Source organism: Vipera berus, assembly GCF_964194415.1.
Source record: "Vipera berus genome assembly, chromosome: 1".
Taxonomy (NCBI): domain Eukaryota; kingdom Metazoa; phylum Chordata; class Lepidosauria; order Squamata; family Viperidae; genus Vipera; species Vipera berus.
This window is the reverse complement of record NC_138202.1, coordinates 295,277,597-295,294,257: the sequence shown is the minus strand read 5'-3', so window position 1 is coordinate 295,294,257 and position 16,661 is coordinate 295,277,597. Positions and strand designations below refer to the sequence as shown.

The 16,661-nt window shown below is 34.9% G+C and overlaps 1 protein-coding gene across 2 annotated transcripts in view; it reads right to left on the bottom strand.

Moving 5' to 3' along the window:
* BIRC6 (baculoviral IAP repeat containing 6) overlaps window positions 1-16,661 on the bottom strand; it is a 153,745-nt gene that overhangs the window by 75,553 nt on the left and 61,531 nt on the right. For both annotated transcript variants that reach the window (XM_081313639.1, XM_081313638.1), the window contains exons 38-49: window positions 15,590-15,723; window positions 14,109-14,262; window positions 13,464-13,580; window positions 12,683-12,837; window positions 11,622-11,748; window positions 8,227-8,337; window positions 6,474-6,607; window positions 5,993-6,120; window positions 3,312-3,874; window positions 1,671-1,846; window positions 990-1,086; window positions 420-614 (exon numbers count right to left, since the gene is read on the bottom strand). In XM_081313639.1, the coding sequence (XP_081169765.1) occupies window positions 420-614; window positions 990-1,086; window positions 1,671-1,846; window positions 3,312-3,874; window positions 5,993-6,120; window positions 6,474-6,607; window positions 8,227-8,337; window positions 11,622-11,748; window positions 12,683-12,837; window positions 13,464-13,580; window positions 14,109-14,262; window positions 15,590-15,723 (2,091 nt within the window). The remainder of the gene's footprint in view (window positions 1-419; window positions 615-989; window positions 1,087-1,670; window positions 1,847-3,311; window positions 3,875-5,992; window positions 6,121-6,473; window positions 6,608-8,226; window positions 8,338-11,621; window positions 11,749-12,682; window positions 12,838-13,463; window positions 13,581-14,108; window positions 14,263-15,589; window positions 15,724-16,661) is intronic.

The following is a 16,661-nucleotide window of genomic DNA, read 5'->3' as shown; positions in this document are numbered from 1 at the left end:
TTTAACAGGAAATGTAGGGGGTTGTTTTATACACCCAGTCGTCTTATACGCCGGAAAATACGGTACATAAATTTTACTCAGTGTTCTTTATATGCAACTAGAACAAATAAACATTGCACATTTGTGTGAGCTGGTACACAAATGAAGCTCTAAACCTAACGCTTCCTAGAACATGACTAAACATATGTAAATCAAATTTAATGGTGAAGCAGTTACAATATAAATTTGTGTAAGAGATTGGTATGGCATAGACATGCCTACTGTACTCCACCACCTGGTGAGGTTATTCCTTCTGTTTTCTCTAGTAATTTAATATTATTTTGCAAAGTCTGAGTTCCCCCCAAACCTGACAACACATTCTATTCTACGAAACCTGTATATTTCAAAATCATACCAAACTACAGGGTTATCTAACTTACCCAATGGTGCAAAATTGTGGATTCCTTCTGCATTATCGGGCTCAGAAGCTAGTACTCTTGCTTTCAAAGTACCATCTGTTGCCTTGCTAGGGCCAGAGTCTAAAAATTTCATAATAGTTGAAACCATGCTTCTCGCTGTGTTTACAATAGCTCTGGTACTGGTCACCATGTTATTGCAAATGAGCTGAACACCTCCTAAGAAAGAAAGTCAATAAATCCCGAGAATAACAATATGAGCAGTTACCATTTAAACAGTTTTGACAAAAAGCCGAGTACAATTTATTAAAAATCTGGAAAAAAATAATGCTTCCACAAAGAGAGGATATGCAAAATTCTTTGGTCAGAATTTAAACCATATTTATTTGAGACCAGCTCTCTGCAGCTATTTCCATTCACATGCTCCCTTCTTTTCTCCTGTTCTCTAAGTAGTCAAAAATGCTTAGAGCAAAAGTCTGAAGTACACAAATTGGGAAGGCTGGGTAGGGACACAAGGGCCTTTTAGCTCATGCACAAACCCGTTTTGATTGTAATTTCAGTATATTTATAGAAAATGGAAAAGAAGATCCTTACCCATATCATGAAAAGCTTTCAGTGCCTCACTGGTATCCAATACTCTTAAAATGAACCACAGCAAAGGTTCAGACAACTGGCAAGTGGCAAGGGAACCCTAGTGGAAACAAAAAATAAAATAAAAATACATTTACCTAGTTGTACATAATCAATTGGTAAGTTAGCAATATAAGTTGGCTTCATACTACAGAGGAACAATGATCTACCAGATCATTTTTCTGTTTGTTTCTGTTTTTATTTTAAACAATTAAAACAAATGAAAGAGCACAATTGTCACAATGATTGAACAAGTCTGAAATTAATTGAAGAGCAGTGAAACAAATCTGTCAATGCCCATTATACATACTGCAAATAGTAATATCTACAGCTTATATCAGTAAAATATTAGTTAATATTTTCACCTCATTGTAGTTTAAAGGAGTCCTCCATGTTTAATCGCTGGGCTGAAGAAAAGAACTAACTGACAAGAACAACATGAAAGAGCAACTAAGCCAGCTGAGCAGTCAAAGATTTAGATTAAACATTCATTGCTTCTTTTCTTCAGCGGATCCCTATTTAATTCAATCAAGTTTATAACACAGAAAAGACTGTAATTAGTACTATCTGCCTAAACAACTTCCCAAAGTCTTCAGCAGAGAGAGGATCAGAAATCAATTTCAAGGTAATACTTTGAACACTTACTTGTCTTCCCATATATCCACAGGCCATGTAGGTAAGAATTGGCTGAAGCATCACTTGCACTGTTGTAGCTTTTTTACTGAGTGTTGTTAGGATAGTAAACAATCCATCTCCAACTGATATGGCATCCAATCCTCCATGAAAATTCTCATGTTTTGTAAGATGTAAACCACTGGCACCTAGGATACAAAGAATAATATAAAAGCTGAAGGCACTGGTAAACAGTGAAATATTTAAGATAGCATCATCCATTTAATTCAGGATTACCTTTCAACTTTTCAAAAAAAAAAGTAATATAAAATTATCAGCTCATGTTTTTTGCTGAAGGACAAATAGCATACAAGACAGTAAGTTTAGCATGCTCATAATTTGCTATTATGCATGTTCATGACGGAACAAAAATGCAAAAGCTGATATATAATGCCATCTTCAGTGCATTTTTGTAGGTTTCAGTGGGTAGCAAATAGCAATAACAGTAGATTATTTTCTGTTCTTCACACTGTCGTTTGCAAATTACTATGAGAGCTGGACCTTTTCCCCTCAAAGATCTATCTTCTTGAATTTCTTTATAAACATGCACAAGCTGACTTACAGACAGACCACTGAGACAAATATAACCATTCACATATTAAGGACAACTTTTTCTGAAACAATTATGTTGAGGTTTTAGATCCTTTATAAAAATACTGGTACTGGCGGCATGGGTGGGAACTGTATTTTCTCCCAATATATATTTACTACACTTTATGTAGCAAAGCAACTTTAGAATGCTTTACAAGAATTGTTTTGACTGCTGCAAACTCTGCACTATTTCCAGTGCCAGATTAACAGACACTATGGTATAGGGAATAAACTGGTGGATTAGGAACAGGGAAAGACATTCAGATTGACCAGGAACCATGGGCTGACTTTGGGCTGGTCAGCTCAAGTTATTTCACAGGTAGCAGCAAAGTTGTTATGGTGGGTATAAATTGAAGGATTGAAGTGCTACGTATGTCATCTTGAGCTCCTGGAGGAAAAGTGGAACATGTATCTAATAAATAAATATATAAGTTTGCTAAAGCATGTTATTCAATTTCTGTTTCGATTGGTTTTATTTTGCTTAATTGGCTACTGCATATTATTCTATTATTTGTATTATATTTCTATATTTTGTATGGATATTTTTCCAATTATTGCACACCATCCTCCATTTTTTAAAATAAATTTTAAAGGAAAACTTGAGATTGATTGGTACGTGGGAAAGAACAGGGTTTAACACTGAGGTTTTTGTCATTTCTAATTCTTTTGTTAGTTTGCTGAAAAATATACTGAGTTACTTATAATAATTCAGGGGTAAAAACATTTGTCATGTTACCAGAGCTATTCCAGCTTATCCACCTGCAGAGTTACTAGGATCAAAAATGTCTTGATCACACATATTCAATCATTTATTCAATCATTCATTCTTTCAGCACATATATTTTAAATACAGAGTATTCTTAACAAACAAAAACTCTAGAGCCAACTTATTTAAATAGGGGCGTAGCTGGAACTACAGCAGGCAGCATTATGGTTTACCTAAGAATTGCATACAAGCTGCTCTGATCTTTTGAGATGGTAAGCAGGATACAGAAATGATACATGCATAATTAAAATACCTACCAATTATCATTGCCATAGCACTGCTGTTACATTGGCCCAGAGCAGACAGAATCTGGCTCATAATTTGTTGGTTTGCTAAGACTAGGTCAGCTACATAGATAGTTGAGCCTTGAGTGCTCCCACTGTTTCCATTGCTATCTTTTCCACCAGAAACCTTTTCTTCATCAGAAACACTGTCCGTGGTGCTGCTGGCCATCTGAGCCCGAGCACTGTATTCTCTGTTGCTTGAAAGAGGCAGCTGAACCAGGATATTGACCAACTTGAGCAAATCAAACATGAGCTGATCCCTGGTCATCTCTCCACAGACTGCTTTGGCATCCCCTGGCCGGATGATATTAGCAAAGAGTCCTCCAAAACAGGCTCGCGCGCCCACTGAACTGTCGGAACCACTACGAGACATTACTTTGTCGGTACACGTAATGTAATGGTGCACTAGAAATGTGATGGATTCAATAACAGCAGAAATGGTGCTCACTGAAACGACTTCAAAATTCTGCTCAAGGGTGAATTCCAGAAGCTTCACTTGTGCATCCAGAGGACCCTGGCCAGTCTGGAAAGCACCCCTAGAAAGAAAGGGAAATGAAAATTAGGGTTATTTAGGCTGGTGAAAAATCAAAATTCATGCATATATACATACTGCACATTTATATTTTATTATATAAGCCTAGTCAAAAACCTGCATAGAAATAAAACTAAGTACCAGAAGAGACAAAAATAAAAAATCAGGAACGAAACATAAAAGAAAATGGTAAAAACAGTTTTCAGTAGCACATTCTCTCATTTTCCATTTTTTTCAACCACTAACCATTACTTAAATATTTATGACTTATGTTGAACAATAAACACTGGAGATGGTTGCTTATATTTTAAGTCATTTCGTCAATTATTTTAAATTAATCTTTTAATTTTTTCCCTAGAAAATGTATTCCAACTGCATAATTTTGCCTTGCTATGTAGCATGCCGTGTATAAATGAGCCATTCCTGTTATATTCAGTTAAACGTTTTATGAATAATATATTGTCAGTTTTCCTGTTGTTGCAGATTCTTCAATTTTGGTCTTCCAATCTTGTTATCATCAACAAAATTTCATTTTACCAACCTTTTACCAATTTTAATATCGTGTTGTCACTATTTGAGTAAATTATGATGCTTTTGGTTTATATTTTTAAAATTATTGTTAATAAGAATATTTGTGGTTTTAGTTCAAATTTATTTTGAAAACAAGTCTGAATATTTATATATTTCTAATACTTCTGAGGGGTTGTTTTTTTTTTGCATGATCATCACAATATAATGTCCTTTTCTATTACGGCATTTCCAGCATAATTTGTTCACCTTGGTAATCAATGATGGAGTTATATACCTTCTATAATATATTTTATACCAATTTCCCCCTAAATTACAGGTTGGAATGAATTTTATTAATTTTTCCATTTTGCTGCTGTAATTACTTCTTTTTAATGTTTTGTATTCACTTCAATGAACAATATTTACTTTATTCTGTGTCTGTATCATATTTCAATAACTATTTATAAATACATTCAAATAATTTATCTTGATTCTAAATTTCTCAAATCCTGTAATCTTTCTCAGAGTCACATCCTTCTTTCTTAAGGTTACCTTGTATTATTCCATCAATTTGTAACTGTGGTAAATTCCTGTCTTCCTTAACAAATTCCTGCTGTGTCTTTAGTCTAATTCCTTAGTTTGAATTATGCTATATTAGCAAATGTAATTAAATCTATTTGCTGTAATTACCCTCAATCTAAAGTATAAAAACATGATGGTGATTGCTAGTGGTAAAAGCCTTGGACTTATTCTCAGAAGACTCCCAAATTTGTAAGACACTTTGTCTTATAATACATTCCTTCAAATTACTTTCTTCTTTTGTTTCTTTGTACCATAAATACCTTTGAAGGACTTTGGTTACGCTAACCCCTTATGGGAGCTGGGAAGAGTTCTATGGCAGCTAATAGCACTCACTAAACCCAAAATGTTGGCCATCATTACACTTGATGAAAAGCTTATTTTTTTCCCCTTGCTGCTTCAAATGATTCAAAGAACAGCAATGCTGAAGGGATCTTAGTACTATTGCAACTAGGGATTGATTAGGAAACAGGCCCACCAACCTGTGATTTTGGTTTCTTAGTACTGCCTAAGGATCTGAAAAGGGCACTGTGTAAAGCAGGGATGCCTGAGCCAATGTGGTTTGTGAAGTAGCCCTTTCCTTTGTTTGCATACACCTAGTTTCTGATTCATTTTCTGAACTACTGCTCATTTTTATTTTAAACTTCAAAGAACAACAATGCATCCATCACTAAATAACTTCTATGATCTTAGGTATCATCTTTATTATTTGCATGTATTGCTCCTGTTGGTTGTTTATTTTTATTATTATTATTTATTTATTTATTTATTATTATTATTATTATTAATAATAATAATAATAATAATAATAATAATAATTTTAATCAATTTCTTGGCTTGCCAACAGAACTTTATGCTGATGGCTTTGAATTTTACTTTGCATGGTCCAAAAGAATTATGTTTAACAGGTCAGAAAGAATGGTAATTTAATATCAACTATCTGAAAATTGACAAATTCTAAAAATAAAACTTATGCAATGTTTCTAGAGTCTAAAACTATAAATTTTGGTATTTATAATAAATAAAATATTACCTCTCAATTGAAAGAATATGTATCAACTTTAATAAGAATTCACTGAACATCTGAGGGCATGCTGAAGAAAGATGCACTTGTAAACGAGTAAGGAATTCTTGCATAGCTTGGGTGGCTGTTGGGCCAACCTGAAAGAGATTTAAAGCAGTATTTGCAATTATATTCTGAATAGCTACATGGTCTGAAATAGTTTCAAAGACTTTGTTAAAGAATAGATGGATGATGGTTAAACTGTCTATCAACCTGATGCTTAGGATGTGATTAAAATTGCACCCCATTCTGATTTCAAGGAAACAGAGATCTAAATATTCACATTTAAAACTGCAATGTTAATTGGTGGGTTTGAATACTCATATTATTTCTCTTAAAAGATTAACATTTATTTATACATGCTTCCAACGGGCAGCCTGAATTATACAAAAATAAAGGTGGTAAATAAATCAAATCAGCAAATAAAATTAATGCAAATGAAAAATATTACCTGTGGACTATGTTGATTTGTTCCATGGGGATTTGTTCCAGAAAGAAACTTCACTAAAATATGAATAAGATTAGGATCTGATACCAATAGCTGGGCAGTACTTTCCTGAGATGTAATGGCACTACTAGAACCAGCTGTAAGACAAATAAAAGGTTGGTTCTTCTTCAACATAAATTATAGTACCTATGACTGCTGAAATGTTTATTCTATATGTACGGTATTCTGAAATTCTGAATTTTAATACACATTCCTTCCCAACTATCAGGATTAATTTGCACATTCTTGACAGTACCTGAAGTCATTCCTAAATGCCAGGAGGGTTGATAAAAGTAGGGATCTCATTCTGTTATTTAAAAGAGACCCTGGTTTCTAGCTGCCTTAGTGAATGTCTTAAATACTTAGCCATAAGGTACAAGATCTCTTTCATAGCTCCATCTATCATTTTCAAAACAAAAGAAGGGCCAGTAGTTACAAGCAGACAAGCTCTATGGGGAAACACATATAGGACAGGGGTGTCAAACTCGCAATGTCACGTGACATGTCACGATGCATCGCAACTTTTTTTCCCATTGCCGGCAATGGGGTGGGCGCGGTTTTGGCATGACACATCCGGCCCACGGGCCGGCAGTTTGACACCCCTGATATAGGAGGAGCAACAGCTATATTTATCAAGATTTATCAACATTATCAAAACTGGAAATAAGCAATGCATCTTTTGGGTTAACAGAATTTGGAAAGCACATCATGGATGCTTACGGGTATTCTCACAAAATGGCTACAATGAGTAAGTCTACCTATCATTTAACAAAGTATTATGTTGGACAGAGTTAGTCACAAAGCACACATATATCAGAAGACATAGTAGCATGACTATTCCACTTTAACATTGTCTTCCTTTTCTGTGTAGGTAGCTATACCTCACAAGAAGGAATCTATATCCATCCAGTTTTCTACTTGCTAACAATGCTTGTGCAGCCTATGCTAATAAATGTAAGTGATCTGCAAAATGTATCAAAATAAAAATGTTTTGAATTCTCAGAAATACATTGTTTCAAACCATAATCTATATTTTGGGTCAGAGACAGCTGTTCTGACTTTATTGGAAGTGCCCCAGCCATTTCATAAATGTGTGGACTCAATCTTAATTGAAAACAAAGTTACTGCAAACTCACCACATTATCAGACTGGTTGGAACCAGTATGGAAACATTTTTTTTGCTTTATTTTCAGGCATACTGCTGCTAATGGAGATATCAACTATCTAATCAATGCTATCCACTTTTCAGTATAAACCTGCGGAGTTGATATGGTCTACGCAGAGGATATTTTATGTAATGATCTAGTACAGAGGTCCCCAAGCTTTTGGGCACCAAGGACTGGTTATGTGGAGAAAGGTTTTCCCGCAGACCAGAGGGGGCGTGGTTTTGTGTGTTGCCTGCATCCCACAAATGGGTCTTTGCTTGTTTGTGCAGCCTGGTTGCTGGCATGCCACGGATCGGTACCGGTCCACAGACTGGGCATTGGGGACCCCTGATCTAGTATGTTCTGAATTGAAATCTAGATTCATTTGGTCAGTAATTCCTGTTCCATACTGAATTAATAAAAGAGGTTCTTATTTTATGCTGATATTTTAACAAATATATTGATTAAAATGAGGCATCAACTTTTGGTGTCTACTACTTTTTGTCAAAATGATTTTTAAAATTTACTATTTTAAAAAAGATAATTACATTTCTAACTTAACTTGAACTTACAATTGAACTGCATGTTTGTCATGAGAGTTAAACTATGAAGTACAAGGCACCATGTTCGCAGCAAGGTATTAGGATACCACGCCAAGACAGTCAGGAAGCTAGTTACTGATGCTGAAAAAAACAACAAAGAGATCAAAAATAGCATATCACAATCGTAAGCTGCAGTTTCGGCATTATTGTTGAATTATTTCAAAAGGGAACTGATCATTTTTTAGATAAGGAAAAAAAATCATTATGTCAGAGCCTTTACTTTTTGGATCTCCCAAGCTAGTAAATAAACTATATACATCACTTAGGAATAACATGCATGAAAGGTGAGGCAGGAAAAATTGTTATAATTTCATCAGCATTCAAGATAAAAAAATAATTATAAAAGTCTGGCTCCTGCTTTGGCTTCATAGTTTCCTCTCTGTTGAAACGAAGACCATTTATTTATTTACTGGTGGAAGTCTTACTCCTGTATCCACGGCAATTAACAGAGTTGTTGTCATAGACTGTCTACAGCCATACTATCTGGGATCATTTCACTTGTCAGAGTGTTCAGAATATGTCTGCATGTAGAAATTAAGCAATTGCCAACATTCGAGGTTGGACATCCGTGTAAGAATTTGATAATATATGAAGCAGCTCTATTGTATTAGTTAGGTAATGAGCATAAGGCATATTAACGACAGAATTAGCCAATTGACCCTAGGATAAGCAGATTATTGCTCCTTTTCTTTGCAGACTAATAAAAAGAGGTAGTAATATAGCCCTAACCCTCAAGCTTACGTACCAGTACATTGTGCAGCCCCCAGAGATAGAAAAATGGAAGAAAGCAGGCATCAAATCTTTGGGGGAGATGAGCAGTCTAGCTACATGAAATATGTGTGTGTGTGTGTGTGTGTGTGTGTGTATACATACATACATGTATAAATACATAAATACATTTATAGGTAGTCCTCAACTTACGACCACAATTGAGCCCAAAATTTATGTTGCTAATTATTAAGATTTGCCCCAATTCATGATCTTCCTTGCTACATTTGTTAAGTGACTGCAGTTGTTAAGTTAATAACACAGTTGCTAAGTGAATCTGGCTTTCTCATTCACTTTGCTTGTTAGAAGGTTGCAAAAGGTGATCCCATTATTCCCAGGACACTGAAACCGCCAAATATGAGCCAGTTGCCAAACATCCAAATGATGATTACGTGACCATGGTGATGCTGCAATGGTCGTAAGTATGAAAAATGGTCATAAGTCATTTTAGTCAATGCTGTTGCAACTTTGAATGGTCTCTAAATGAACGGTTGTTAGTCGAGGACTATTTATACATACAGAGAGATTAAGAGTGCCAAAATTTATTTTGAAGATAATTGATTGGAGATTCTACCATGTGGTAAATACAGAATTCCTTTCATATAAAAGAAACCCAATTGGTTCAAAATTGGGAAAGGAGTCCGGCAAGGCTGTATACTGTCGCCCTGCCTACTTAACTTATATACAGAGCACATCATGAGAAAGGCAAGGTTAGATGAATCAAAAGTTGGAATTAAGATTGCCGGAAGAAATATCAACAACCTAAGATACGCAGATGATACCACTCTAATGGCAGAAAGTGAAGAAGAACTAAAGAGCCTCTTGTTGCGGGTGAAGAAGGAGAGTGCAAAACTTGGGTTGAAACTTAAGAAAACCAAGATCATGGCATCTGGCCCTCTCAATTCCTGGCAAATAGATGGGGAAGAAATGGAGGTAGTGACAGATTTTATTTTCCTGGGCTCCAAGATCACTGCAGATGGGGACTGTAGCCAAGAAATTAAAAGACGCTTGCTCCTGGGGAGGAAAGCCATGGCAAATCTAGACAGCACACTAAAAAGCAGAGACATCACCCTGTCAACAAAAGTGCGTATAGTCAAGGCTATGGTCTTCCCAGTTGCAATGTATGGCAGTGAAAGTTGGACCATAAGAAAGGCTGAGCGCCAAAGAATTGAGGCCTTTGAACTCTGGTGCTGGAGAAGACTCCTGCGAGTCCCTTGGACTGCAAGGCGATCAAACCGGTCAGTCCTAGAGGAGATCAATCCTGACTGCTCTTTAGAAGGCCAGATCCTGAAGCTAAAACTCAAATACTTTGGCCACCTAATGAGAAGGAAGGACTCACTGGAGAAGAGCCTAATGCTGGGAAAGATCGAGGGCAATAGAAGAAGGGGACGACAGAGAATGAGGTGGCTGGATGGAGTCACTGAAGCAGTAGGCGTGAGCTTAAATGGACTCCAGAAGATGGTAGAGGACAGGAAGGCCTGGAGGAACGTTGTCCATAGGGTCGCGATGGGTCAGACACGACTTCGCAGCTAACAACAACAACAACAAAAAGAAACCCAACAATTTACTTTTTTATTGAATTTCTATTCTGCCCACCTCTCCTAAGTGACCAGGTGGTTTACAACAGCAGACAACTCATTCCATAGAATGAGAAGGTGTTCACATAAACTAAAGTATGAATGATAGAAAGAAACCTAATTGATTCTGCAATCTGCACATCATTTTAAATAGTGCTTAATTGTGTATTAAGTATTAGCCTAAAGGCCATTTATTTATCTATCAACTTTATGTATTGCCCAAGTAACTGTAAGAGTGACTCTTGGCTGTTTACTTAATATGGAGATCACCTAAAACACTGTTACAATTAACTCTAGTTGAAACCTTAATTCATTTTTTTAAGCATACTTTAACCTGGGAAAATTTATTCCAATATGTTTTATGGTAGTAAGAAAAAGTGGATTCAGGAATTGTTTTTCAAATATAAAGGAACTTAGAAATTAAAGGACTCAAAGTGTCCATCTCTTTCTTCTTCTTTTCGACAGTTCATTTGAACTGGAAATAGTTCTTGAATTTACCATATAATGTAACAAAAAAAAATCCAAACTGAATATATAGGTAGTCCTCGACTTACAACCACAATTGAGTCCAAATTTTCTGTTGCTAAGTGAGACAGTTATTAAGTGAGTTTTGTCCCATTTAATGACCTTGCTTGCCACATTTGTTAAATGAATCACTGCAGTTCTTAAGTTAGGAACGTGGTTTTTAAGTGAATCTGGCTTCCCCATTGGTTTTGCTTGTCAGAAGGTCGCAAAAGGAGATAATGTGACCCTTGGACACTGCAGCCGTCATAAATATTAGTCAGCTGACAACTGTCTGAATTTTGATCACATGACCGTGGGGATGTTGCAACGGTCGGATGTGTGAAAAATGGTTGTAAGCCACTTTTTTCAGTGCCACTGTAACTTCAAACAGTCAGTCAATGAATTATCATCTGTCAAAGACTACCCGTCGTACATTATACTGAATACAGCAGAAGCCCGTTATTTTTAAAACTACTGATTTAGATCAATGTAGCAGAGCATAGGGATGCAGCTCACCTTGATTTAAAGGAATGACAGGTGTCCGGTTGGCATTGTATAAGAAAATGTCAGTGCAGTTGTCTTTAGATCCAGTAGTTCCAGAATTCAGGCTTAACGTGAGCCATAGCTGTAATAGGGACTCAAGCTAGAGAACAATTATTAGCAACTGTTATTTAAAAGGCATACTTAAAAGAAGATAACCATGTAACTGAGAACTTCAATTAAGATTTCAAACATCAATTTTTAATGTTGCTGACAAAATAACTGTTGTAGACTGCATGTATTATTTTTGACATATTTCAATTTGCACGGTTACTAAAAGCAGATTATAACCAGTTTGTCAAGCCATCAATATAACGTCCAAATCAATGTTTGCTCGTGTTTTATTATTGTTTTCAAGAAAATAACATGTTTGTTTTGTTGAAGCTTAATAATTTGCTTTCCCCCCCCTCCCCAAGGTTCCATTGCTTACTTCAAAACTTAGGGATCTACTTATTTTAACAACGTAATTGCATATACTAATGAAAACCAGAATCCAGAAAAGGACATTATAAAAATGTAATACTGTAAATTCCAGTTAATATATATATTATAACTGGATATGTTGGACGAATGCTATCAGCAAACTCATCCCAAGAAAGAAGCTACAGTTTAAAGCACAAGTGCACCGGTGTATATCCTACATCAAAAATGTGTCTATATTTTAAAATGATAAAAAAACACTTTCTAATTAAATGATGTTATTAATATTTTGTGGTTAACTAGTGCTTTAGCTATAAGTATTATCTCAGCCTTAGAATACTGTTTAATTTGCAAAGGTACATCATAAATATTCATCTATCTATATGTCTGTCTATTCTCAAAATACAAATAAATAAATTTATTTTTAACTATATTTAGTAAATTAATGTGACACACTGTCAAATACTTTTATTAGGAACGTTAACTTGAAAATACAAACAGCAACAGACTAGGAGTCACCTCAATAAACTATAGCATCGAGCAAGTGTACATTTCTTGATCCTAAATGCCAACACAGTATATGAATACTACAAATTCCAAGAGCAACAATTATGTACCTGAACATGATGGACTTGTAGCATGGAAAATAGTTTATTGAAGCATGCACTTAACACTGGAATGGAAGACAACTGGATAATAAACTGATTGTTTTGATTTGAAGTGTGCAACCCACGTAGCAAAGAATCATCTGTTCCACCAGGAGACTGAGTTACTAGCAAAAAAAAAAGCCAAGACATTTTTAATTACAAAAGAGAAACACATAGTGTTTGTCACTGAATGTGTTATTCTTCCAAAATATTGTGATCAGTTTCCAAGAATTCAAACCAAATTAAATAACTTGGAAAAAAATAGATGGGTGCAACAATAGCTTAAGATAAAACTGTGATTAGTCTGGCAAACATACTGCTAGGAAATTGAATTAAATTCCTTGCATATCCTAAGTTCTAGAAAGCATCTATATTAATCAATGTTTTTTATTGTTTATGTGTATACTCTTATTGTTATATACTGTAAATAACCACCAAGTTGATAAATATTAGCTAGACAAATTGACACTTGTTGAAATAACATCTTAAGAACATCCTAAAAAGATAAATATACATCCTGAACAGGGAGCAACAATACACTGCAAAAAAACCTTCTCATATATATTGATAATGAACTAAGAAATTAATAGAGTATTAAAATTAGGTGTATGCTGGGAAGCTAATATGTTGCTATTAGGTATTATTGATATAATACAACCACTATTCAGCTACAAATTCAGAGTATCTACGATAGCAAGAGAAAGATTACCATAACATTCAGAGATGCTTAGGTTTAACTGTGCAAAATTACATGTAGGAGATGTATTGGTCAGGGCCTGCAAAATGGAATCTGCTTCCAGAGTAGACATCATTTTCAGCATCAATTCTGCTTGATGTTCCAATCCAACCTCTAAACGTGCATCTAAAGCTTGAAAAGATCATTAAAAGCATACGTATAAGTAAAATTCTACATATTTTAATAGTAAATATTGTATTAAGCCTTAATAAGTTATTAAATATCTATTTATTTATGTATTCTTATATAAATAAGAATTTTGATTGGTTTATACATTTGGAAATACTTTTAAAATGAATTGAGATAGAAACCAATTATAAAAATATGCAAATGAGAGCAAAGAGATAAATACATCAAGCCGGAAGGATCTTTGTTCTAAGTAGCAAGACGTCGTTCCAAGACAGAAAAATGTCCAGTTCTTAACTTTAATAGACTTTTTAAAAAATGCAACATAGTTTTCATAATCTGTCTATGCTTACATGTACACCTCTTGGCTAACAGGGTACTGGACCAGAGTTTTCTAATTATTATCTCTATAAAACACTTTTTAAGCATAGTTTGCATAACTGGAATGTATCCAAAAGAGATTTTTTTTTAGCAACAAAAAAAAAAGAACTTTCTCAAATTAGGCCGCAGAGTAAAACTAGTTGATATGCTTACCCTGAGAGACTGATACACTCACAATCTGTGATCCATTCTTCTCAGTTGTAACTGGTGGTTTTGCCACAGAAATTCCAACACCTCCAATATAAGGATTGTAATTGTATGTACCATAATCAGCACCCCAGTAATCATACCAGGTGCTACTTATAGGCTTTATAAAACAGAGGGGAAAAAAGCATTCATTGGTCTGAAATTCTTGAAAATAAAAACTTTTTTTTCCATCTCTCAACTAGATTGTGTCTTCAGTATTTGTATCCTAACATCATAATCTGTATTTATAAGAAAATCAACAGTCTTTTATTTTTGCCATATACACTGCCAACTATACTGGCAGCTTTCAGATCAATGTGTTCTTTCACTGAACTATAATTTGACAGTATAAAGGGAGTTGTCCAGGTAATATTTACAGCACTCTTCCCCAACTTATTATTGGACTATTATTTTGTACTATCACTCCAATCACATGTTAAATGGCCCCACTGAAAGGAGCTGAAATCTAAAGTATCTTTGAAGAAGATTTCTTTATATGATCATATGCCCAGAATGGAAACAAATGGATTATAGAATATCATGTAATTCAACTTCAAAAATTACAATGGTGTATAGATAGATCTATTGCTGTTATGCTCAAAATCAAATCTAGCACAGATGTATTTCCTTTTATGACCATTAAGTCCACTGAATGTCCCTCCTTCCAGTTTATTTTAATCATATGCTGTGATACATGAATGTAAAGAATCTAAAAATCTATACTCACAGATCCAACTGTAATTAAATGCTTGTGGCTTTTGTAGTGTGACATGTTTAGAATCTGATCTGTGGTGCAGATTTACAACCTCAGATCAATAATATGTGTCAACTTTCTGGTTATGAACTGGTTCTACCAATGTAATACTGATCAGTATTATATTATTATTTGATTTTGCTATAGGTAATAAAATATGTTTTTCCTCCATCTTTTTTCTTATTTTTTTTATTTATAAGTTTTCCTTACCCTCTCCCATTTCTTCACATACAAAAATAATAAACATGTTTAAAATGATGAATTCTAAAATCATTAGGACTTTACAAAATGTCTGGAAATACCATTTACACTTTATTTTAATTCTGTTCTTCTTGTATGTTACTTTTAAGAATATGTGCTAGAAGGAGAATATAATTGTTTTTTATATAGGGACATGCAGAGGACCTAATGGTCAGGAGAGGAAACACGTCTGTGCTAGATTTGATTTTGAGCATAACAATAATAGATCTCTTTATGCACCTTTGTAACTTTTGAATTTGAATTACTTTATACTCTATAATTCATTTGTATATAAAATAACCTCAAAATAAACCTACGTTTTATAATGAAAATGGAATTGATACCTATGTATAGGATTCTATCTTGTTAATGTCAGAAACACACATTTCGAAAAGAGCTAAGACTATGTCACAGGTGTTTTGCAACTATTTTAAAAATCCATTATGTTCCATACCTTGAAGACTTTTGCTGCCAGAGGATCTTTTTCCAAATCAATATCTAATGGATCAATGTCAACTTCCATCAGGTCTTGTAATAACTCAAGATCAATGTCTTTGTCTTTTTCCAAAGATGACAAAGGTGGAGTACCTTTGGGTGATTCAAATAGTTTATTTATTTACTGAATTTACAGACCATCCCATTGTCACGACTGAGCAGCTTGTAACAATAAGTACAATAATAAAAGCAGAACTTAGAAACAAAATACAGCAGTCCTTGTCTTCTGCCCTTAATTGAGCCTGGAATGATGCCAGTTGTGCCTGTCATTAAGAGGGCCATTATGTGTGATTTTATATTTTTTTTCCAGAAGCCATTAAGTGAATCATCATGGTTGTTAAGTGAATCCACAGTCGGTAAACAAATGCTGAGGTCATTAACTGAACCCATTGTTTGCAATGGGAATTTTTTGCTGGAAACCCGAAGTAAATGAAAAAATTTCAGCAAAAACTTCGTAAATCATGGTTATGTGAATGTGGGATGCTGCAATTGGCTAAGCACCAGAGAGAGGATCCAGGCCTCTTAGGTTGGGTGGGGGGGGGAAGGGGAGGGGAAGAGAAATTGTGAGAACAATAGCATTTGCTAGCGTATTTGCCAGATTTGATCTGTGTGCAGAGGGATTGGTCTCCCCAGTGTGGGTGGGTAAAGGGCCCAGGCCTCTCAGGTACAATCAGAGGTCCTGGTCTTCTCCTCTCTATAGCATGCATAGGAGGCCTGGACCCTTTCTCTGGTGCTCCAATTAACGACTGCAACTGGGATAACTGGGTTATGGTCAGTGAATTAAGCTCCATTCAAATATCAAGATTCTGTGCCCATTTGTGGTTATAAGTGGCGGATTATTTATTTATTTATTTATTTATTTATTTATTTATTTATTTATTTATTTATTTATTTATTATTTGGATTTATATACCGCCCATTTCCCGAAGGACTCAGGGCGGTTTACAGGGCAATTAAAACAATACAATATACAAAGTTAAAATAGAATTAAAGTCTTCGGAGAAGGGCGGGATGTCCCGTTGATGTCCCGT